The sequence below is a fragment of the Hemibagrus wyckioides genome, linkage group LG10, assembly GCF_019097595.1.
Source record: "Hemibagrus wyckioides isolate EC202008001 linkage group LG10, SWU_Hwy_1.0, whole genome shotgun sequence".
Taxonomy (NCBI): domain Eukaryota; kingdom Metazoa; phylum Chordata; class Actinopteri; order Siluriformes; family Bagridae; genus Hemibagrus; species Hemibagrus wyckioides.
The window spans coordinates 19,267,022-19,291,368 of NC_080719.1; the positions used below are offsets into that span (position 1 = coordinate 19,267,022).

General features: G+C 40.7%; 1 protein-coding gene across 1 annotated transcript; it reads right to left on the bottom strand.

The window, feature by feature from the left end:
- Positions 1-32: 32 nt before the first annotated feature.
- Positions 33-24,264, bottom strand: pla2r1 (phospholipase A2 receptor 1). The gene is made up of 30 exons (XM_058400941.1): positions 23,915-24,264; positions 21,111-21,491; positions 20,054-20,227; positions 19,284-19,448; positions 19,077-19,190; positions 18,114-18,266; positions 16,860-17,048; positions 16,496-16,653; positions 14,549-14,659; positions 12,575-12,687; positions 12,322-12,491; positions 11,976-12,187; positions 10,912-11,057; positions 10,681-10,765; positions 9,967-10,102; positions 9,442-9,477; positions 9,106-9,266; positions 7,418-7,482; positions 6,158-6,252; positions 5,943-6,079; positions 5,148-5,265; positions 4,924-5,057; positions 4,711-4,846; positions 4,369-4,607; positions 4,109-4,295; positions 3,801-3,932; positions 3,505-3,627; positions 3,066-3,242; positions 2,411-2,446; positions 33-1,870 (listed from the first exon to the last, which is right to left on the bottom strand). The coding sequence occupies exons 1-30, from the start codon at positions 24,057-24,059 to the stop codon at positions 1,662-1,664; spliced, it is 4,437 nt and encodes a 1,478-aa protein (XP_058256924.1). The 5' UTR covers positions 24,060-24,264; the 3' UTR covers positions 33-1,661.
- Positions 24,265-24,347: the final 83 nt, after the last annotated feature.

The following is a 24,347-nucleotide window of genomic DNA, read 5'->3' on the forward strand; positions in this document are numbered from 1 at the left end:
ACTGTACATTTTGAAGGAAACTAGGACGGATGTTAAATGAAGCACATTTCCTTTATTTCAGCAGACTGTGGATTGAACAAAAAAACCAAACCAAAACACATAAACAGTATGTTGGAACTCACAAGCTTCCTATTTCACACAAGAGATTCAACATATAATAATAATAATAAAAAAAAAAAAAAACGTACAGGGAGGGTCACCTTCATACAGATGGTCCAACACTATTCTTATTACTTCATGAGAAAACAAAAACAAACATGGCAGTAAAACTGTAAACCGTGAGTCAATACTGTACAGCTCTTTCATTCCACATGATCACGTCAAGCTAAAAAAAAAAGTACAATTAACCCCGTTAGCAGTGCATATACAAAATGGAAGCTTGAGGCTGGCTTTTAGAGAAGGCCACGAAATATGTGGATAGTTTCATATCCATCATTTGACACAGGAACCTCGATCTCACACCGAAGCAAAGAGTGGAAAATCAAACTAAAATCAAAAACAACACAAAACTCACTACAGCTTTAGGATACACATTAAATCCAGCTCAGCACAGCTGACCTTTTACAATTCACTTCCAGAATATAAACAAGGGGACAGAAGATTATCTTTCCAAAGACACATATAACATGAGTCAGTTATTCTGAATTTAGTCGGCTGGAATGCCTGACTCTTTACTGTACAGCTGTTTTGTGAGTTGGAGTTCAGGTTTAGGGTGCAGGGATTAATGCCGGATTTGGAAAGTCTCAGAGCATGGGGGAGTTGAGATGAGATAAAGTGCTTGTTAAAAAAGACAAAAAAAATAAAAAAAACTTTCCAATTCTACAACGGTTTGTACCAAAAAAACAGGATTCACGATTCAAACGCTCCCAGAAACCGTGTTCAAACACTGATAACAAAAAAGCTATGGTGTCTTTCCAAAATAAACATGCTGCTTTAGTGTGCTGCAGCTCGATTCAAAGCTGTTAAAGACCACGATTCATTGTTTCTTGTTCTAATCTGGGCTAGAATAAACTTCCTGCTGAAGAAGGCCTTCGGGAGCGTCCCTCTGAGAATGATCTTCATGTGAACGCGTGTCAGAGTTGCTGCATAAATAAGGTTTTCCAGCAGAAATTTCACGCTGTGTGCTGTCGTATGTATTAACAGTCTATAGTTGTGCTCACGGAGTCTCCCTGATACTGTGAAAAGCTTACTGTTTAACTCACAACACTTTGCCCTTCTTTATTCCCTAGTCTTCCATGTTACTGTTTAAAAATATTTGCAGTGTGCATAGTGCTGCTGCTGTGAATCACAGCCACGAGAAATTATAAACCAAAGAGATGCAGTTCAGATGCAGGATTCAAGTTTGGTCCTGACCTCAGTATCCCTGATGGAAATTCTCTCTCTCTCTCTCAGTATTTTCCATACACACTGTCACTCTTGCACAAACACACACACACACACTCACACGATTGTCTCACCATCCACAAGAGGACGTAATTATTAATGCAGCTAGTTATTGCTATACCTAAACCTAACCTTAACCACAGTAACCAAAAAAAAAACCCTTTTGGCCTTTTATTTTTAAATAAAACCAACAGCTACTCCTATCCTTATGGATATAAAAACATGTCCCAGCATATCCACCCCACCCCACCCCACCCAAACCAAACATCTCGCACACGCTAATCCCCGGCGTGTGTCTCTAGGTCCGTCAGGAGCACGTTCCCGTCTGAGTCTGTGGCCTGAGAGCTGTAAAAGGCGCTGCCGAGTGACGGAAGTCTCCGGAAGCCCAGCGTGTTTCTCTTATACACAAACCACAGCAATCCAGCCATCACCGCGAAGAACAATATGGCCACCAAGACTGCGGCTGGAACGACCCCGTGATGCAGACCTGGAAGAGGAAAAAAATTGTTTGTTTGTTACATTGGTCTCACAAATCGGCCATTGCAATTTCCTTACAACAACTACCAGTCATTTTAGTCAGCTGAATGCACTGTAGTAGATGCTAACTGCCTTTTATCTATATACATGAGCTCACAATTGTACTTCAGCCTGGAACATGGAAAAGAGAAAGACTAGTTAAGTTCTCTCTGACTCCGAACGTTAGTGCTGTAGATAAAATAAAAGCAAATATTGCATTGACAATATCAGGTTAATGCGCTGAAGCATGAATTTCCGTAACCTGGACATCTCGATTTGTGCAGCTCCTTACTCTATCTCAGTGGAAGTCTATCTTCTTTAGCTGAAATACAGCTCAGCAGAGAGTGCAGGGAAATTGATACGATGGCAGCTGAGACTTATGACTGATGAAATTTCCCTTACATAATCACATTACCAATACAGCAGTTTTAAAGAGGAAAGGGAAAGGTGGTGAAGGAGAGCAAAGCAGAGAAGAGCAAGAGCAAGATAGTGAGACTTTATTTTTTTTTACCTGCCAGTGGCTTCACCTCCACCTCTTGGACTGAGTCTGTCATAGAGCAAAGAACCAAAGCAATATGGAGTCAGTCACACAGACCAAAACATGACAATAATGGAAAGATTATACATATACATATTTAAAAAAAATAGCAGTGCTATGTTTCATGTTCTTGAAACATTATCACTATGAAGGCTGGAGGCTTTTGTTTACATTCAGAAAAACATTTTTTGCATCTGAGTCTAAATCTAATCTTAATCTAAATCTTAATCTTAATCTAAATCTAAATTATGGACACCTATAAAACATGGCTAGTCCCACAGAATCTGATCTGAATAATTGTTTTACACTGTACCCCCCCTTTTTTCTTTACCTTTTCTTCTTTCTTTTTTACATTTTCCTCTCCTACTAATATTATTATTAATTTTTTTTATTTTTTAGTTTATTCCATGTGTCTTTCTCTTGCGTTTTGTCTGATGTTTGATGTTCGAAAAAAGCAAAATGAAAATTAAAAAGGCTATTTATTTAAAAAAGAAAGGATGAACTGTATAAGTAGATTTTCTGTTGATTTATAATGATCTAAAGAAGACAGTATTATTAATGTGGAAAATGCCATTATGTTAATAAGAGGAAATGAGATACTGTCTTGTGCTACGCAATGTGTTTGCACCTGAACGGGTTTTGCACACGAAGCCAAGCCTGTCTGTGCAGCCGGCAAGGAGCCACTCGGCATCTGATATCCGCATCGACACACACGTGTCTGCGTTCATGGCGCTCACATCCGGTGCCTTGAGGCGCCAGTTGGTGTATTCTAGTGCCGAGCCGTCCAGCCAGGTTAAAGCATTCTCTGAAAAAAATGAACATTTTCATTATTCTTTATTTCATTTTTTTTTGTCTTTTTTAGCATTTGAGCTCCATCATCCATGATGCTGTTAAAAAAGGTTTATTCTTGTGTCCTGATGGGTTCATTCAGTTTAACAGTTGCGTGTAGAACGTTCTCTAAAACCCAGAAGCATCCTAAAAACCCTTATAATAGCATTTTGGGAGTACAGTGAACTCCACAGTAAAGTTGAAGTGAATTTAAAGGTTTATACAGATATCCTTCTTACTGTCTATGTTATAATAAATTCCCAGCCACACGGTCTCCAAGCCATCATAAAAGTTTTTCATCTGCTCCAGGAAGAAGCGGTTCTCTTCCTCGTCTCGAATGGTCAGGATGTCAGAGGTATTGTCTACAGAGACAGTGCAGAGTTGTGAACAGAATTAATCACCAGAATTAAAAACCAGCAGCTGAACTAAAGACTGCTAAAGACTGATGCAGTGAGGAATTTCACAGGAACTGTTCCCTCTGCAGACACAAGGTGGCGCACTTGTAACACGCTTTCACAAGCCGGGCCTGCGGTACCTTTTCTCCTGCAGTGTTCTCGGGCTTCCTCTAGAGGCATTCTCAAGACAACGGGCTCGAAATTGTAGCAGCTTCCGTGAAACTTCACCCATGTTTCTGGACACACCACTTCGGAGGAGAACGCGATACTTTCTGAAAAGAGGAAGATGGAATGTTCCAGAAGATACTGCTTGGAAATTTTAATACATTTTAATAATTCAATAAATGGGGATGGAAGAGAAGAGAAGAGAAGAGAAGAGAAGAGAAGAGAAGAGAAGAGAAGAGAAGAGAAGAGAAGAGAAGAGAAGAGAAGAGAAGAGGGAACTCACTGGGTGGAGGTATGTAGCACAGCGCTCCTGGAAGAGGCATGTTACAGTCAGCTCTTCTCCAGCCGCCGCTGATGTCCATGTACACACAATTTCCCAACACGTTCAAATTGTCCTCATCATCGTCCACCGGGTCCCAGTGTGTGAACATATTATTACTCCCATCAATCCAACGATAATTTATACCGTCCTATGGAGGGGGACTTAGTCAGTCATCACACACACACACACATATACAGATGTCCAAATCCAGCCATACTTACGTCCTGACTCAGGAGTCCGATCCAGTGCGAGGCTCCCAGTCGGTTGACCAGTACAGTGAGGTAGGCCTGATGAAACGGGTCAGTGATACTCACAAGCTCTGCATTTTTCTCCACACAAGCTTTCATAGCTTTGTACCAACTCATGTTGCCCTTTATAACACGATAACTCCGGTTCTTGTACTCGGAGAACTCGAGGGAGGCGGGGCCAGGGAATGAGTGGGAGGGGCGTTTGGTTTTGTCTGAGATGAGCGAAGAGAGCCAGTTAGTTACTGACTCATTATGTAACATCTTTGCAGTCATATCAACTAATAGTACAAAAAAATTACAGTCATCTGTTCCCACCTTGTGCTTTTTGGCACACAAAGCCATAGCCACTGTTGGTGCACTTCTCCTTGTACCACTTTCCCGTAAAATGAAAGTTGTGAGTGTTGGACAGAACGGTGCACAGCGATTCGACCCCGTCACTCAACCACTCCTCCTGCAGTAGACACACACAAGAAAGTCGAACCACAAGCATTCATCACACTCAAAGTCATTTCCTTACTCTCCACCTACAGAATGCTTCGGTTCTACAGGTGACCAGTTAGTGTAGGTCACAGGCTTCCCGTTGGTCCATTTCATGGTGTCTGCATCCTTTAAGCCAATCCAGACGCCCTCGGACTTTCCGTGAAGCAGCATGGTGATGTAAGCTTCGACAAAAACGAACAAATATAACAGCGTTTAAGAGATTTGGTGCCATTTTTTGGAGTTGATGCTGTGCTTCAGGTTCAGAGTTTTACCTTGCTCGATCTCATCCCCGATGGAAACCAGCATGCCTTGGAAGCTAGAGCAGATGGACTGAGCATCCGTCCAGCTCTTCGCCTCCTCCGGCCGGGATGGGAGATGCAGCAACAGACACTGGAAAATCAACCCAAAGAAGGAGATCAGAGACCTCAGCTGCTGTGGAAAAACCTAAAGTGAACTGCTTAGTAACACTAACTGATGAAGCTTAAGGAAATATTAGGAGAAATTTTCACTAATCTTGTGTAGTGTTTGCGTTAAGCACTCTTAATGTTACATCTCAAATATGGATGTGACTCAAATATCGTTATTTGAAAAATCAGCCTCCCTTAACTCTTTCTGAGGCTAAAAATTGGAATCTGCTCCTGTTTTTTTCACCATTGAATGTCTTTGTCATGTCACAATCCTCAGTGGTGGTTAATATGGAGCTCATATGAAAGGAGACACTCAGGACTTTTTATTTAGCCTACTGGTGGCTATATAGTCATAGAAAAGCTCTAGAAAACAAAAACTGTTAGTTTTTGTCACAGGATGTTTTGTATCTTTAAAGTAAATGCTGATATCAAACTCATTTCTGCTCTCTGTGATGCCCAAAAATCAAAAATCTGATCTTCAACCACTAAAATTCTGTCCAAACTCATTTTATGTCAGACTTGTGGCGATAAAGTAATTCATTTGTTTATACTGATTGAAAATGTCAGCAGTATACTAGTAAAAATGGTTAAACTAGGCCCTGGGCATGGCTCTATTACAGCACTATCAGTACTCGGTCCATGTCTCTCTATATGTTTCACCTTGTGACCGAAGTAGAACCAGTTTTCTGGGCAGGCGCCGATAAAGTGAGGCTCCCTCGGCATCTCCACCACCGCTACGGTCCTGCGCTTACAAACGTAACCGCGAAGATCCATACAGCGAGCTGTTGACCACGCCCCTGCGCAGAGTGTGTGTGGTTAGTGAGATTGTGAGAAGATGCGCTGAGAGTGTTTGAGAAGAGTTTAGTGCTGCTCACCAGTCAGAGACATAGAGATGCAGTTTTGTCCAGGTCGTCTAGAAGGCATTCCGTTTTTCCAGTTCTCATAATCTAAGGCTGTTCCGTCGGTCCAACTAGAACACACACACAGAGACACAGTGAGTGTTTCAGCAGTCTAAAACTGAGAGACTCAGGTGGAACTTCTTCCCTCAGGTCTCAACAACAGACTCCTCAATATGAACATGTCCACCCTACAGATCCCTCTGGAGTCTTTAAGTCACATTTCATATGCATTCTGTAAATTGTTTGTAAAACTGATTGAAAAGGGAGGAGAAGAGAAGAGAAGAGAAGAGAAGAGAAGAGAAGAGAAGAGAAGAGAAGAGAAGAGTAGAGAAGAGAAGAGAAGAGAAGAGAAGAGAAGAGAAGAGAAGAGAAGAGAAGAGAAGAGAAGAGAAGAGAAGAGAAGAATCGAGAAGAGAAGAGAAGAGAAGAGAAGATGAACAAAGAGAAGAGAAGAGTCGAGAAGAGAAGAGAAGATGAGAGAAGAGAAGAGTCGAGAAGAGAAGACAAACAAAGAGAAGAAAAGATGAACAAAGAGAAGAGAAGAGTCGAGAAGAGCAGAGAAGAGAAGAGTCGAGAAGAGAAGACGAACAAAGAGAAGAGTTGAGAAGAGAAGAGAAAATGAGAGAAGAGAAGAGAAGATGAGAGAAGAGAAGAGATGAGACGAGAAGATGAGAGAAGAGAAGAGATAAAACGAGAAGAGAAGAGAAAAGAAGAGATGAGACAAGAAGATGAGAGAAGAGAAGAGAAGAGAAGAGTCGAGAAGAGAAGAGAAGATGAGAGAAGAGTCGAGAAGAGAAGACAAACAAAGAGAAGAAAAGATGAACAAAGAGAAGAGAAGAGTCGAGAAGAGCAGAGAAGAGAAGAGTCGAGAAGACGAACAAAGAGAAGAGTTGAGAAGAGAAGAGAAAATGAGAGAAGAGAAGAGAAGAGAAGATGAGAGAAGAGAAGAGAAGAGAAGATGAGAGAAGAGAAGAGATGAGACGAGAAGATGAGAGAAGAGAAGAGATAAAACGAGAAGAGAAGAGAAAAGAAGAGATGAGACGAGAAGATGAGAGAAGAGAAGAGAAGAGAAGAGAAGAGAAGAGAAGAGAAGAGAAGAGAAAAGAAGAGAAGATGAGAGAAGAGAAGAGGGTCTAACATCAAAAACACTGTAAACACTGTACATTCTGATAAACCCAGACGTCTTCCTCCATAAATCTGACTAAATAAATAAAAACAAACAAACACAAAAATCACCTGAAGCCTTCATGTGCGCTGTTAGCTGACAGACCGATCCACCATTCATTAATACTGTGAACATCCTAAAACAGATAGAGGAAAAGATAAACAGAGTGAAGGAGAAGAAACAGAGAACAAAGTAAGAGACTTATTCTGCTCTTCAGCCATCACTGCTCCAGCTTAAACAAACCATCCTGTATTTACATCACCCTGAAGGTCTGAGTGCTTTATGTTCTTTAACTTCTTATATTACATATTGGAAATAATCACTAGCAAAATGGCTAGTTTATGTATATATATATCCCAGATAGCCTTTAAGAATGCCTTGGGAAAAACAGAAAGATGTACTGAGATATTTTTTGTTTGGTCTTTTTAAGATAAGATCACATAAGATAAGATAAGATAACCTAACCTAACCTAACCTAACCTAACATAAGATAGAACTTTATTAATCCCGAAGGAAATTCTTATGCCAGAGACTGCTTCAGATTACACAAGATAAATAAAATATGCTATATACACACACATAATGTACGAAAAAAGATGGTTGAGCATTAAGACCATAGGCAGATGGTATGATATTAATGTACATATTGTAAATATTGTGCATTGGGATAGTGTACATAATAACATAGTGAAACAGTCAGTGTTGATTGTGTCAGCGACTGAAAGGGGGGGAGTTATAGAGTTTGATGGCCACTGGCAGGAAAGACCTCCTGTGGCATCATGTGACTTTCCTCGGGGTCTACGCCTGAATGTGCTCTGGATGGACTCCAGTGTTGCATGCAGGGGGTGTGACGTGTTGAGAAGTTTCCCAGCATTCTCCTCTCATACACCTCAACCAGAGACTCCAGCTCCACTCCCATGACAGAGCCTGCTTTCCTAATAAGCTTGTTGAGTCTGTTTGCATCGGCTGTTTCTCATGTGGTTGACAAGTTTACATTTCAGGAATTTAGCAGACCCTTATCCAGAGTGACTCACATTTATTTCATTTATACAACTAAGGGTTAAGGGCCCAGCTTGGCAGTGACAGCTTGGTGGTCCTGGGATTCGACCTCAAAACGCTCTGATTAGTAACTAGCCCTTAACCACATCTTCAACACGTTGACTGCTGCTCAGTTTCCCCCTCACTACGGCATGTGATTCCGCACCACATCCACTTACACTGTACATGTTTGGCACCGTGATGTGGAGTAAACACTGCAGAGTTTCAGAGCAGGGTTTCATAACCCCGGGCAAAAAGCCATGTTTATCAGGACGGTTGAACATTTTCTTGGTGGAACACTAGGGGGCTTTCCGGCAGCGTGTGTTCTGTGTCATGAGTTTTGGTTTGTTTTGTGTTTTCACGTGTTTGCCCTGCCCCATCCTTAGTCCCTCCCTACCTCTGCACACCCGTTCCTAATGTGTCATTATTACTTTCCCTATTTATACCGGTTGTGATGCATGTGTTTTTCGCTGAGTCCTCATGGTAGTCGTGTGCCACATTTGTGCCTTGTGTTTTTACATCAACCATCTAGAGGATATTTTGTGTAAAAAAAAAAAAAAAAAAAAAAAGTACCATTTTGCTAAAAAAGTGTGTGTGTATGGAGGCGTTTGAGAGTCTGGAGTGTTCATTTCATTCTTTTTACATGGAAAAGGAAATATATTTCTTATAATATATTCTATAAATATATTCTGTGTGTGTGGGTTTTAATTGTTTTACCTACTTTCATCAAGCGTTCTCTGACAAACACCATTTCTTCTTTGGAGTGTAAGGACAGCAAGTCCGCTCCCATCATCTTACAGGCGAACAACACCAGCTCCCAAGGGAACGGCTGGCTGGCCAAGTAGTACTCGGCGCCACGGTAGAAGACCCACGGCTCGTTCTCTACACACATAGATACCGTGTTCAAAAGTCAAAAAGTCAAAGAAAAAAGGAAAAGTCATGAAAGATGAATCCTTGTGCAGTTCCATCTTAAAGTCAGTAATGAATTAATGATAAAGGTTTCATTAGTCAGCCCTTAAAGAATAGGAAAGCTCATGTGCACTACTGGTTTACTTACGACTGTTGTACCAATAAGGCTTTGTTAACTCCACACCTAAAAAAACCCAAATACATGGGAATGTTAGTCATGCAATTCCATCCATCCATCCATCCATCCATCCATCCATCCATCCATCCATTTCCCTTAGTTGTATTCCTAAAAAGTGCTGCCAGGGATCTGGAGTCTATATCCAAGGGGCCTTGGGGCATGAGGCGGGGTAGTGCTAATTTATCACAGAGCACAATCAGATCACACACACACATACAATTTAGAGGACAGGGAGAAAACTGAAGTAGCTAAAAGGAAACCCCTGAAATATGGGGAGAAAATGCAACCAAAACACACACACCCAAACACACACACACACACACAGAGCGGAGGTTGAAATCCCCTGGAAATGTGACACAAATGTGCTAACCACTAAGCCATCCCAAGCTAACCCAAATCATCATAACCCATCATAACCCCGATCGTAACTCCCTTCATGCAATTACTGTACGCTGTACGACAAGCATACAGACATGCATGTATACACACACCCACCTCTGGGCACCTTGCAGATCCATTCGTGTTTGTCGTCACAGGGTCGGGGTGTGAGTGTGTTGGTTAGATCGCTGTACACTGCACAGTTGTGCGTGCTCAAATCCTCGTTCTTGTCCTCGATGAAGGATTTCACCACCTGTAAGACCAGCATTAGAATGAGACTTGAACGCACCTCATCACTTCAGCGTTCACACTGGAGTTTTGAAATCGAATAATTGGAAACAAATGAATTATTTTATCGCTGCGAGTCTGATCTAAAGCGAGTCTCTCTGTTGGATAACCTACACAGAATTTTAGTGACTGAGGATAACACCAAATTTTACAAGCACTAAGGGTATTGAGAGCAGAAATGGGTTTGATGCCACCATTTACTCCAAACATTTGTGTGATTTAACATTTCTATGAATATATTTCCCCTAGTAGGGTGAGTAAAAAAGAAAGACTGTTAAAAAACTTCTTTAATCCCTGAGTATCTGCTTCTACATGCGTCATTAAGATCCACTGTGAAGTGTGACATGAGAAAGACATTCGATGCTGAACATGGACACAATAAAACAAGCACAAATTGCATTTTTTGTCCTCTGGGATTTCAGAAACCTAAATATTAAGGAAAAAGGCAAGATAACATTCAAGATAATGTATCTCTGTATGTCTATATGAAGCTAATGCAAGAATTATAAGAAGGAAGATGTCTCTCTCTCTCTCTCTCCTCACCGGCGTGCCATCAGACCACTCCCAGGCTCCGGCAGACTGTGGATCTCTTTTAGTGAAGCCAACCCAGAACCAACGACCCTCTGTACTGGAGGAGAAGAACAAAAAAGAGCGAGACGGATAGAGCGAGTGAGAGGAAGCAGAACTCCTCGAACCTTTCAAAAGTAATCACAAGCCAATATCTAAACAAACTGAGATCCAGTCTCCATGTCTAGTGACACTGTGTGAACCAACCTATCAAACATCTTAGTCAGGAGCTGTTTGACAAACACCTGCTCCTCGTAATAGTGAAAGCTGGCGAGGTCTGCGCCGAGAGCACGGCAGAAAAACTCCGCTTCGGACCACGAGCGACGCATCAAGATCTTCTCGTTGTGGAAGACCTGAGAAGCCAAAGATGAGCCACCGAATATTAACACAATTACAGCAACATAAACCCAGAAAGTACATCTAACTTTAGAAAACTTCACCCACACACACACACACACACACACACACCATCTTATGGAACATTTTCAGTGTAAACAAATGAATTGTTTCATTGCCTCAGGTCTTAGTTGGCTTTCAGTGTGAGATGTTTTTCTCTCTGTTGGATAACCTTACACAGAATTGTAATTTTATGGGGCATCTTAGAGAGCAGAAATGTGTTTGATATCATCATTTACTTTGAAGATAAAAACATTTGGGTAGAAAAGGGTTTTTTTTGGAACTATATTGGAATATATTGCCTCCAGTAGGCTAGATAACAACAGAAATACTTACAAAAACTTGCTACAAATTCTTAAATCAATGAGTATTTACTTTCACAGGGTCATTAAGCACCACTGTGGAGTGAGACATGACAAAGACATTCGCTGCTCAACATGGAGACAACAAAACAGGCACAAATTCCAGTTATTAACCTCTGGGAAAGAAGAGTTCTGGTGAATTGCTCTCATCTTCAGCATAAAAACGTAGTAACTACAGTGAGAGAAATACGAAAGCTATGCAGTTAACCGTACTGTATATCAGTTCCTCCAGGATTTTCAGGATTTTGCGATTGCAGAAATCAATTTTTCAAAATGACTGCAGATTTTCTGCAGATTTGGCCCAAGACTTGTGTGAAAGTCATTAAATATGTGTCTTCCTTGGACAAGTAAGCACAAAAAAGCACAAAAACTGAAGCATTTTTTTTTTACTGTAACAATCGCAAATAAAACCCTCTGGAAATCCTGAAGGGACTGTTTTATGGTTCCTAATTATTTAAAGGATTTAGACTTCCTTTTGTGTCAGGTTTTCTGACACTGGAAGTCATCTCAGACCTTGTAGCAGTGCTGCAGGCCGGGATTACTCTCCCATCCGTCCTTACAGGGTGCAAAGAAGTCTACATGTGGTAAGGGAATGAGGACATCATGGTAACTGCTCACGCTCTGCTCGCACACTGCTAAGGCTTTAAAGGAATTGCAGTTCTTCACCTCCCAGTGCCCGAGACGTTGCCCTCCGGTCATTGCCACACAGCCTCCTCCAGTCACTACTACAAAACATATTTACACTTGTTCCACATGACAACGTTTCAGCTTCCTTCTTTCGGTTTTACTGATTTAGCAATAACTACATCAAGCTGAGCATCAGGATGAATGACAGTGAGTGCCAGTGGTGCTGACTCACAGGGCTGGTGGCGATTCCAGTTGGTGTAAGTGAGAGGTGTTGTGGAACCGTTCTGCAACAACCACAGATAATCTCCTGTCCTGTTCCAGTCCTGGAGAGCGGTCCAGTAAAACTGGGATGCAGAAGTGTTCCTTGCACTGATCAGACTGTTTAGAAATGCTTGCTCGAATCTGTAGTCAAGATAAAAGATGCAGTGCTTTGGAAAATGGTGTACTGTTTCAGGTACTGGTTTTATAATAGAACGGATCTGTACCTGTCCTCGATAGTGACAAGAGAGGATTTACAGTAGAATCCCTTCGCTGCGTCCTCGAAAGTCTGCTCGTGATCGGCAATCTTGTAGCAGGAGTTTCCTTTCCGCTTCCATCCCTTTAATTACAAAGACAGAGGGCCGATCGACAACTTTTTACCGTCTTTGTACTAATAGTCATGCAGTATCTATTGGCTTGCACACAAACAGACTGGAATTCCCAAATAAACACTTAAAAACGTGAGAAATATGTTAGTTTTCTCAGAATCTTAGTCATGCACATGCTCCGATGGCCCCTGACTGTGTCCATCTGGAGTGAGCTTGTTGAGAATTGAGCAGTTTTTAAGGCTGGGTTCTGATTTAGGGGTCAGTAGGAAAGGGCAAATCTCATCAAGCTGCCTGACTTTGTTTTCACAACTGCTCTTCATTTGGCCCTGATTGCACTGACCCTCTTCTTACACACACACTCACACACACACACACACGTGTGCGCACACACACACACACACTTGAACATACTGTGTGTAACATAAACTAGCCTGAAATGATCTGGAGCCATCTGCCACCATTTACTTACTTTCTTTTATACCCCTCAAATGATGATTTTAGTGTGTGTGTGTGTGTGTGTATGTGTGTGTGCACAACACTGATCAATGTGCAAGCCTGCATGTAAATTAAACTTCTGCCAGCGTATGTGCTACTGTGCATGTGTAAGCCTTTGCATTTTTCTGTCTGGATCCACACACTGTCTTCTTTTGTCTCAGGGCATGTTGCCGCCCATGTCAGTTTGTCATTCTCCAACAATCTCTGTCACGAGGCTAATTCCTTGCCCAGTTAAAGTTCAGGCTGACACATGTCAGCTATTCAATCAGACTATTGTTCTTCTGTTTAACCCTTGATCTGGAGTGACTCCCATTCCACTTTTGCTTTCCCCAGACCCCGCTACTGTCTGTAGCACTAACCGCTCTGTACCAGAAGTCAAGTCAGTGTATCACACACCCACACATGCAAAATCTTTAACCTGAGCTGTACGATGATGCAGTCATTCAAAAATCTCTCAAAATTCCAGGAACCGTAATGAACATTGTGCTGCTACGGTTTTGGTGATGTTCTGAGGTATCTATAGCGTGGACTACAACTACAAAGATATCTGAGCGTTGATAACTTTCTTTCTCGGTCCCGTGACCTTCAAATGAGTCGAGAAAGAAAGGTATCACATCTTAAAGTGATGTTTAAGGCACTAAAATAGGCATTAACCAAATCAAATGGTCATGTGATTAGCAAATTAGAAAAAAAGCTGCCCAAGAAGTGCCTTGAAAATGTCAGTGTATAATCTGCTATTATCACTATAAAACTCTCAACGTAATAGAAGTCAACGGAAGTCCATGTTAAAAAAGTCTCATTAGCAGGGTGCAAAGCAGCTGACGAGTTGCTTTATATATCTAGAACTAACTCCAATCATGCACTGGTACATGTAGATCTGCTGAAATTACCGGATTACTGAAACCTCTATAAAAATTATTTTTATAATTAATTATATTGCGTGAATTCTGATTTTTTTGCTCTTCTCGGGTGTATATCTGAACATAGTCATTTGTCATTCATCTATTCACAGCCAAGCCATCTCCTGGCACTTTTTTTGTGAAACTGGAGGTCCTGAGAGAAAGCCATGAGGACATGAAGAAAACATGGCTGTAATCTGAGCTGTGAGATGGTGTAGTCATTCAGAAATCTCTAGACATTCCAAGAACCGTTATAAATACTGTGCTGCCAGGGCTTTAGCGATGGTCTGAGTTATTCATAGTGCAAACTACTGATACAAAGATATCTGCACCTCCTTCTTGGCCCTATGAGCTCCAAATGACCTTAGAGTCGAGAAAGACATCTTAAAGTGATGTTTAAATCTAAATATTACTTGCTGTGTATAACAAAACTGTGTGTACTCATGCAGAATGCAAAATACAGCTGCTTTTTGTCAACCTCTGGGCATCCCTCGTCCCATTCTCCTGCCGGGTGTAGGGGTACGAGGCCAACGGTATGACAAACTGCTGGATGCATCTTCTCGCATTCCTCAAACTCCCAGTTCCCGTTCTACAATACACAGAAGGCAAGCTCACTGTTTTCAGAGTAATATACGTGTGTATATTATAATATATATAATATATAATATACAATATATATTACATACACAATATAGTCAAGTGTGAGAAAAAAGGGAAGTCTCATTTTGATTCAGAGATCTACACAGTTGAAAGGATTCAGGCTTCCGGTGTGTCAAGTGTGTTATAAAGATGCTTTATGATGCTTTAAAATGAGAATTATTGATTTCAGTATATAGTAAACTAGATTCAATGATCATTTTAGTCATTACTGAGCAGCGCTGCAGAGTTGTCAGTTTATGATATCATCAGATCTGTCTACCTGGGCATTCAATAATAAAGATACTTTAAGTGGTCAGATGGATTGTATTTAAACATTAAATTGGTCTGACATTGATTGCTGGAAAGATAGAAAGATGAATGGATGGTTGAATATTTGGATGTATGGATGGATGGATGAATGAATGAATATATAGTTAAATATATGTTGGAAAGGATGAATGGATGGATGGATCGATGGATGAATGAATGAATATATAGTTAAATATATGTTGGAAAGGATGAATGGATGGATGGATGGATGGATGGATGGATGGAATAATGGAAAGATGGCTGGACGGTTGGATATATGGTTGAATAAATGGATTGATGGATGAATATATAGTTAAATATATGGATGAGTGAATGGATAGATGGATGGTTGAATATATATATATATGGATGGATGGATGGATGGATGGATGGATGGATGAATGAATGAATGAATGAATGAATATATAGTTAAATATATGGTTGAATGGATGGATGGAATAATAGATGGATGTATTTATGGTTGGATATATGGTTGAATAAATGGATTGATGAAAATATGATTCAATTTATGGATGGCTGGCTGGCTGGCTGGATGGATGGATGGATGGATGGATGGATGGAAATATAATTAAGTGTATGTTTGAATAGATGGGTGGATGGATGGATGGATGGATGGATGGATGAAAGGAATAATGGAAAGTTGGATAGACAGCTGAATATATGGATGGAGGGATGAATGGATGGATGGATGAATATATATAGTCAAATATATGGATGAGTGGATCGATGGATGGGTGGTTGAATATATGGATGGATGGATGGATGGAAGAATGAATATATAATTAAATATATGGTTGAATGGTTGGATGGATGGAATAATGGATGGATGTATTTATGGTTGGATATATGGTTTAATAAATGGATTGATGAAAAGATGGTTCAATATATGGATGGATGGATGGATGGATGGATAGATTGACAGATGGATGGCTAGACTGACTGTTGGATAGATTAATCTGATACATAGTCCTTGATGGATTGTGGATGGATGGATGGATGGATGGATGGATCTGATGGGGGATTCCTGGATATATAGATGACTCTGTTGTGTATGTACAGCTAGATGGATGGATAAATGTGAATGCATAAATAGATGTACTGTATGGTTAAACAGATGGTAGGATCTGGTGTAGATTATTGGATACACTGATGAATGAATGCATGGCTAGAGAGATTGAGAGATCAATAATAAATGATAAATGGATGGATGGATGGATGGCTGGATGGATGGATGAACGGATAAATGGATGGACAGAAATGCTGATTGATGGATAGATGGATCTGATTGGGATTACAGTATATATAGATGAATCTAATGAGTGGGTATACAGCTGAATGAACAGATGTAGTGTATGGATAAATAAACGAATGGATCCGGTGTGAATTATCAAATGTATAGATAAATCTGATGTGTATAAATCTAATGTGGATTAACCGATTTGCCAGCGGATCTCACCTTCCTGTCTGCAGCAACACACATGCGTTTTTCTTCCCGGCGAGGAGAAGGCTGCTGACGTTGCCAGGATGTAAGAGTGAGAGATGAGCCATCTGACCACTCAACAGTTGGAGAACCAGCCTCCATATGTAAACCAATCCACGCCTTTGAGTCGGAGGCTAGAACCGGAACAGAAAATAAAGACAGACAATGACAGCAGTTTTAAAAGATTATTAAGAACTTACTTGAGCAACCCTTACTTCATTACTGATATAGTCAGATGTTAAACATAAACTTTATAGCTTTATTACCATATAAACCTAAACGACAGCTATGAATGACTCTATTCATTATAGAAATTAGGATAGGAAACATTAAGGCTAACCATTAATAAGGAGGGACAGCAGTAGCTCCTGCTCAGAGAGGGAGCGGATGCTGGCCAGTTGTGCCCCGTGAGCCTTGCAGGTGTTAGAAGAGTTGTCCCAGCTTGCCTTCTCATTCACATAGCGATAACAGAAGCCATTGTGACCAATCCAATCGTCTGGACACACCGTACTCTTGTACTGCCAGTTATCTGAAATTAAAATGAAAACATTTTAATTTACATATGACAATGCTAAGGACAGTTACAAATTTCCTTAAAAACTGCCATAAATCATAGAAGCTCCCTGTAATTACACTCTAAAAATGTACTAAAGGTTCACATACATATGGATGGCAGGATGGATGGCTAAATGGACGGATGGATAGATTGCTGGTTAGATGGATGTGATGGGGATTTCTGAATGTATATGGTTAAATAGATGGATAGTTAGATGGCTGGATGAAGGTCTGTTTAAATGAATGGATGGGCAGATAGATGGATGGATGAATGGATGGATGGATGGATGGATGAAAATATGGATGGCTAAATGAAGGGATGAATTCATTGATGGATAAATGGATTTGATGGGGATGCCTCTAATGTGGATGAATTGATCCATGGATAATTGGATAAATGAATGGTTAGAATAATAGACCTGATGAGAATGGAGGGATGGATGGATGGGTGGATGGATGGATGGATGGATAAATACATAGATGACTGGAGGTATTTGATGAGGTTGGCTGGATGAACTGATAGATGGATGGATAGATCTGATTGGATGTATAAATGTATCTGAGGTGTTCAGCTAGATGAATGGATATATGGATGGATGGTTGGATGGATGGATGGATGGATGGAGGTATTTGATGAGATTAATTGGATGAATCTGATTGGATGTATAGATATATCTGATATGGGTGGATGAAGATCTGTTTAAATGAATGGATGGACAGATAGATAAATGGATGGAGGTATTTGATGAAGTTGGTTGGAAGAACTGATGGTTGGATGATTCTGATTGGATGTATAGATATATCTGATATGGGTGGATGAAGGTCTGTTTAAACGAGTGGATGGGTGGATAGATGGATGAATCTATCCATAAGTACATAGGATAAGTACATGGATGAATGGAGGTATTTGATGATGTTCGTTGGATGAACTGATGGATGGATGAATCTGATTGGATGTATAGATATCTGTATAGGTCTGACGTATTCAGCTGGATGAATGGATATGTGGATGTATAGATAGATAAATTATTCTTGTTACCAATAGGCTCAGCTCTCCTGTTGATATCGGGGGTTTTCTTGCAGACGTAAGACAAAGCAGAATTACAGGACAAGCTCCGCCATTGACCTGTCTCCAGAGCCGAGTTAAATGCTCCACACTGCTGGTTCTGCCTCACCACGAGTGACGTCATGTCTGGCCACGAAAGGAAAAGTGGAAGGAGGGTGATGTGAATTATAGTGTGCGTAATCATTTATGTCATCCAGTAGTTACAACATTAATTACAGTTAGAGATTTTGGAAAACATTTTTTTAAGATACACTGCTGCACTGATGTTTTTAATAGAAACACTTCAACTGTACAGAATATCTAGGATTACTTTCAGGGATTTAACAGAAACATGTTCACCCAATCCTCAGGGGAGTTCGAATCCTTAGCTATCTCTGGCCAGGAGTGCATGACATCATCCTCATCATCCATTATGCATTGCTCTTGTTCCCATAAATCAGTGACTAACCAATTCACATCTTCGACCTCATCTATGTTAAATAGATCAGTTAGTGCTTTCCTCTGAGATTCATTTCTACTTAGATTTAACATTTATTATGCTACCTGTCACCCATACACTGTAAAATCCACCATTTTCCACTTATACACAGAAATAATGCACACATATTCCATACTTCGAATGGCTTCCTCTTCTCTATACGTGTGAACTAACTACTGAGATTCATAATGAAACTCCAACTGAGATTCAGCCAGAGTAATGGATAAGTATGCTGTTTGCCTTGAATACAAAAAAAGTGTTGTAAAATGAAAATATTTGCAATGCTTTTTTAAAAGAACAAGAGTCAAGCTGGAAAAAAGTGTCATAATGTCAGATAAAAATAAAGCTGGATCTATTTAAATAAATAATTGCTTTGAAAGGAAATCACTGTAACCAGAATTCAACAACAAAAAAACAATAAAAATTTACAGAAATTTACAGAAAAAACTCGCTCGAACCTGAGGTATACTGAAGCAGAGCAAAAGGGGATCCATCTGACCACTGCCACCCCCCTTCATGAGCTAAGTGGTTTAGCCCAGTCCAGACTATCACACCCATGTCTGCCAGTCTTTCTGTGGAGAGATATGATGCAGTCACTGAGGCTTCAGATACATTAACTCATAAACATGAAGCGTGTGTGTGTGTGTGTGTGTGGGTGTATGCACCTCGGATGTAGTTGTGCTCTGCAGTGCTTGTGATGGACAGCAGACTGGCTCCCTGTGATTGACAGGAGGTGAGTGCTTGGCTCCATGTGAGGAGAGAGTACAAGTTAAACTGATAACAAGCTTTCAGCTCAACGCTCTTTTCCCACAACGGACCACAACCAGGTGCTGTGCAAAACACAAGGCACAGGAAATGAACCAAGTAAAAAAAACGATCTGATGATGCTTCATTTCAGAACAATGAACCCTTTCGTGCATACATTATGTATACGCAAAACCACATAATTTTTTTTTTTACTTAAAGTTGCATGATATATAAATTTCTATTGTTTAAATATCAAATATTAAAAGGTAAATAGACTGTCATGTAAACATGAATAAAAAAGGCCAACAAAACTGTGCCTATAATAATAATAATAATAATAATGAAAGCAATAAAATAAAATAAAATAAAATAAAATAAAATAAAATAAAATAAAATAAAATAAAATAAAATGAAGCTAGACACTACATATACTAAATGTGATTGTAATAACAATAATATCAAGGCGGTTTTTCATTTTTTTAACAGAAATATATAGAAAATTGCATACTAAATATGCAGACCGATGAACTGTTATAGCTATAGAAATGAGCCACTAAATATATACACTATATACACTGCCTTTAATACAACATTAAATTATCCTTATAGAACATAATACACAACCTCTTAAGGTCATGCTAATATCCATGTTGCCCAACTGACCATAAATAAGTGTCTAGCTGTGTACCTTCAGTCGGGCAGAATCCCCACTTCTGGTCCTGGTCGTAGCTGCTAGTGGCAGCACACCAGAGATGCTGATCCTCTCTGCCTTCTGAGGTGCAGTCCCAGTACCACTTACCATTGTACATGAATGGCAGAGCACAGGGCGATCCCTGGGCATTCCCCAACAGAGTGTGGATTTCTATTAACATTTGAAGACAGATATTCACACAGCCAAAATGAGAAAAAAATCATGTCAAACATTAGAATTAGGAACAAGTATGATCTCTGTGACTTTAATCTTTGGAATGATTTTTGTGTGCCCTTGATAGCCTCAGATTCCTGTCCTTGTCTGAGAGAAGTGGGACCTGCTGTAATCTTCTGCTGTTGTAACTCATCCACCGAAGGGTTCCATGTGTTTGTGCATGCTGAGATCAGTTGTAAAGAGCGACTATAAGAGTTACTGTATCCTTCTTGACAGCTTGAACCAGTCTGACCTCTCATCAACAAAGCCTTTCCACCCACAGATCTGCCCTCATCTGTGTTTTTTGCTTTTCGCACCATTCTGTGTAAACTCTATAGAAGCGCTATTTGTGAAAATCCCAGATGATCACCATTCAATGAAATACTCAAACCTACCCATCTGGTACCAACAACCACGGCACAGTTAAATTCAAAGAGATCACAATTTTCCCTCATTCTGCTGTTCGATGTGAACATTAACCAAAGCTCTTGACCTGGATCTGTATTATTTTACGGATTGTGCTGCTGCCACATGATTGGCTGATTGGAGTACAGTATAAATCAACAGGTCTACAGGTGTGCCTATTAAAGTGGCCGGTGAGTGTATATATGTTTGCATTTACACTTGAAGTCAAATGAAGTTCAGCCGCCGAAGCAGGTTCTTTTATGTTCATATATGAAATTCAGATTTCTGGCCAAGAAAATCTAATATGTATCTGTCCTCTGTTCAAACTCAGAATCTCTGCTGAATTAATAAACTGTTTGAGATACATACATAAGATATAAGATATAAGCTAATACAATTTGCATCACCATAATAACTTGTTAATAACTCAATTTGCCTTCGTAAGGGTAAGTACAGGGAGCCTCTCCAAGCTCCCCGTAGATCCTCCACTCATGCAGGCTGGATCTATCTACCATCACCCGCGAGTCCATCACCACCAGTTTCTTCTGGCTGGTTCCGTACAACACGTTGCCATGACAACGCCACCACAAGGGTTGTAAGAGAACGTTGCATTCGAACATGCCCACTTCGGACTGCTGGTTCGTAGAGTTGGTGCCCAGGCACTTGCTGGTGCCTAGGTTGAAGAGGCGATGGCGAGAGACCCACTTCCACAGCAAGCCAGCGGTTGGGTGATTGCAGCTGGCCAGGGAGATGCCCGAAGAGTTGGCGAAGAGACAGCGCTGCAAGGATACGCTCTCCAGAAGGAATACACCTTTATCTGTGATGAAACGAACACATAAAGCAAATGGTTACTTAAAAGATGTGATGAGTGAAATTTCTAATACAGGTGGGTGGAATATTTTCCGGAAAGAGCCGTTGGCTGCAGGTTCTAGCAGCATTACATAGCAGCACTAACATCACATGATGGCCACTTATTGGAGCCTGAACAGAAAAGCATCAGTGTGTGCCTGTGCTAATGTGCTATTACGATATGAAGTAGAAAACAAAGCCTTTATTTTATTATTAGTCACATATACATTACAGCACAGTGAAATTCTTCCTTCACATTTCCCAGAGCACAGGGTCAGCCATGATGCAGCGCCTCTGGAGCAGGGAAGGTTAAGGGCCTTGCACAAGGGCCCAACAATGGCAACATGACAATGCTGGAGCTTGAACCCTGATCTTCCTATTAACAACCCTAAGCCTTAACCACTTGAAACCACCACCATAAAGCATAAATCGACTACATTCAGAGTCTCTGTTTATCCTCTAGACTTGACATTGAAATATTCACACAATGAAACAAGGATTTCATTAAAATGATTGCATTTACATGCAAGCCCATGTCAGATGATGAGAGGAGACTTAGTGAAGAATCATAGACGTTCGAAGGACACAGGTATTGCGCAGGACTGCTAATATCTCTCACAGGCAGAAAGACAGCGCGGCTAGATCTTATTTCACATCACCTAATATTCTCAAGTCCATCTGATGGTGAGGGTCCTTTTTTTGGACAATGACATGAAAGTGTAACTGAATACCTCATCTAGTGACAAAAAGACAAAGAGACTACTTCAAATAGGAACCATGGCCGAAAGGGAAAAAAATACCACAAATGACTAAAGGAAAGTTTCTGGTTGAGTTTTCTATTATGTTCTCCAGTAGTCTGGGTCATTGAGACAAGCCCAAAGGCATAATACTTGGGATTGACTTATGACCACTATATTACATTCTTTACATTCATGTATTTCAGGGACTGTGTCTGGGGGTGAAGGGAAGATCAGTGTCTCATACAAGTCAAAGCAGCTAATATCCAAAAGTCATTTGATTCATGTTTACTTTCTCAAAGCGCTCCAGACTGTGTGCTGAATTCTTGGTATATGGTGACTCATCAAAAATGAAATCATCCACATTCCGGGAAGGAAATAAGCTCCACAGCAGCACATGTCAAAACCTGTTTTAACCTTCAGAAGGACATATGTCTCCATGAGGAAACGTTCAGATTTATTTCAAACAAAAACATTTGGAAAGGCTTTCTTTTTTGTTACTGAGGTTAAGGGTAAGCTGCAACAATGGAAGGTCATCAGGTCCTTACAAGAATAGTTGGAGAAAGGTGTGTTTGTGTGTGTGTATGTGTGTGTGTGTGTGTGTGTGTGTGTGTCCCTCATTATGTAAAAAGTATGTCCCTCATTATCCATCAGACTGTCACAGGATCTGTACTGAGAATCTCAAGCTTAGAAACACACAAACGCAAAAACACACCAAACTTTGCACTTATTTGTTAAGCACATTTTTTGCTCTATTAGCTTTTCTTTTGAAGTTAACTGGACTGAATGAATAGAACTAGAAGAGAGTGAGAGAGAGAGAGAGAGAGAGAGAGAGAAAGACAGGAAGAGAGAGAGGGGGAGATAGACACAGACAAAGAGAGGGGAGGCAAGGAGAAAGAGACAGGAAGGGAAAGAGAGAGAGAGAGAGAGAGAGAGAGAGAGATCCTTGCACCAGGTCCTGTTCGTGCCTCCCACTGACACAGAGACCACATAAAAAAGTGAAAGCAGTTGAAAAGCTGGACGATCTCCAGAAGCCCACTGAGTCTTTTCAGTTCTGAAGGCCAGAGTCCAGTGTCCATCCTCACACACATTTATCTGCCCTTAATTTGATCTGACACATACAAGGATTAATTCTAAAAAACAAACAAACAAACAAAAAAAAAACACTGCTTTCATTCCACACATTATTCCAGTCATTTCAGCACTATATCATCATGCTAACATTAAAATATATCTGATCTGTTCCTCAGCAGTCATCGGTAAATGATATCTATGGAATTGGATTAACTGAGTTGTAGGGGTCACGTGACCCGCTGCAGCCTATCAGATTGGATCAACATCGCCGTATTTAAAAACAGGTTAATGATTCTCGCCCATTACCATCAGACTGACCATTATATTAAAGCGTATCACATCTAGGATTAAACTGCAGATTCGTACACACATGTTTCATGTGGTTTGTTTGTCTGTGGACGAGTTTTATTTCTCCACGCCATACGCGCTGGACATGTTTAATGTATTTTGCAGACCACAGCAAAAAGAGTTGGCCCGACTAAACACTAATGTAACAGCAGCCATCAGTAATATGGGCGCGGACGCTACATGTAATATCCGTATACATTCATTTCGGTGTAGATTTGAAGAACAGACTTACTGTACAGGTCGGAAAGTTGACTTTGCTGCATGACTTCATGTTGTGTGTCAGCAGCAGGAGCAGCGCGGCCGTATCTGATCACAAGAAGCAAAGCAAAAGCCTCCACGCAAACTAGTTGCTGAAAAGTTAGACGAAGTCCTCGCATTTCCACACAGCTGGATGAAGAGTCTCTCGCGAGCAGAAAGAAGAGCTCATTCCTGGCTCAGGGCTTCTCACTGCAGCTACACGGGTGTTTTCCCCCTTTTTTCGCAATTTTCCGTAACTTTTTTTTTGGGTTCCCTACGTCAGCGCCTCCGGAGGCAGGCAGGCAGGCAGCAGGGCGCTGGAGGTTTCCCCCGCGGGCTCGGACCGGTTCTGGGCGGGTTCCGGTCTGTCACGCGCTCCAGGCTCCTAAATACTCAACCTCTGAATTATAAAACTAATCTAAATATGT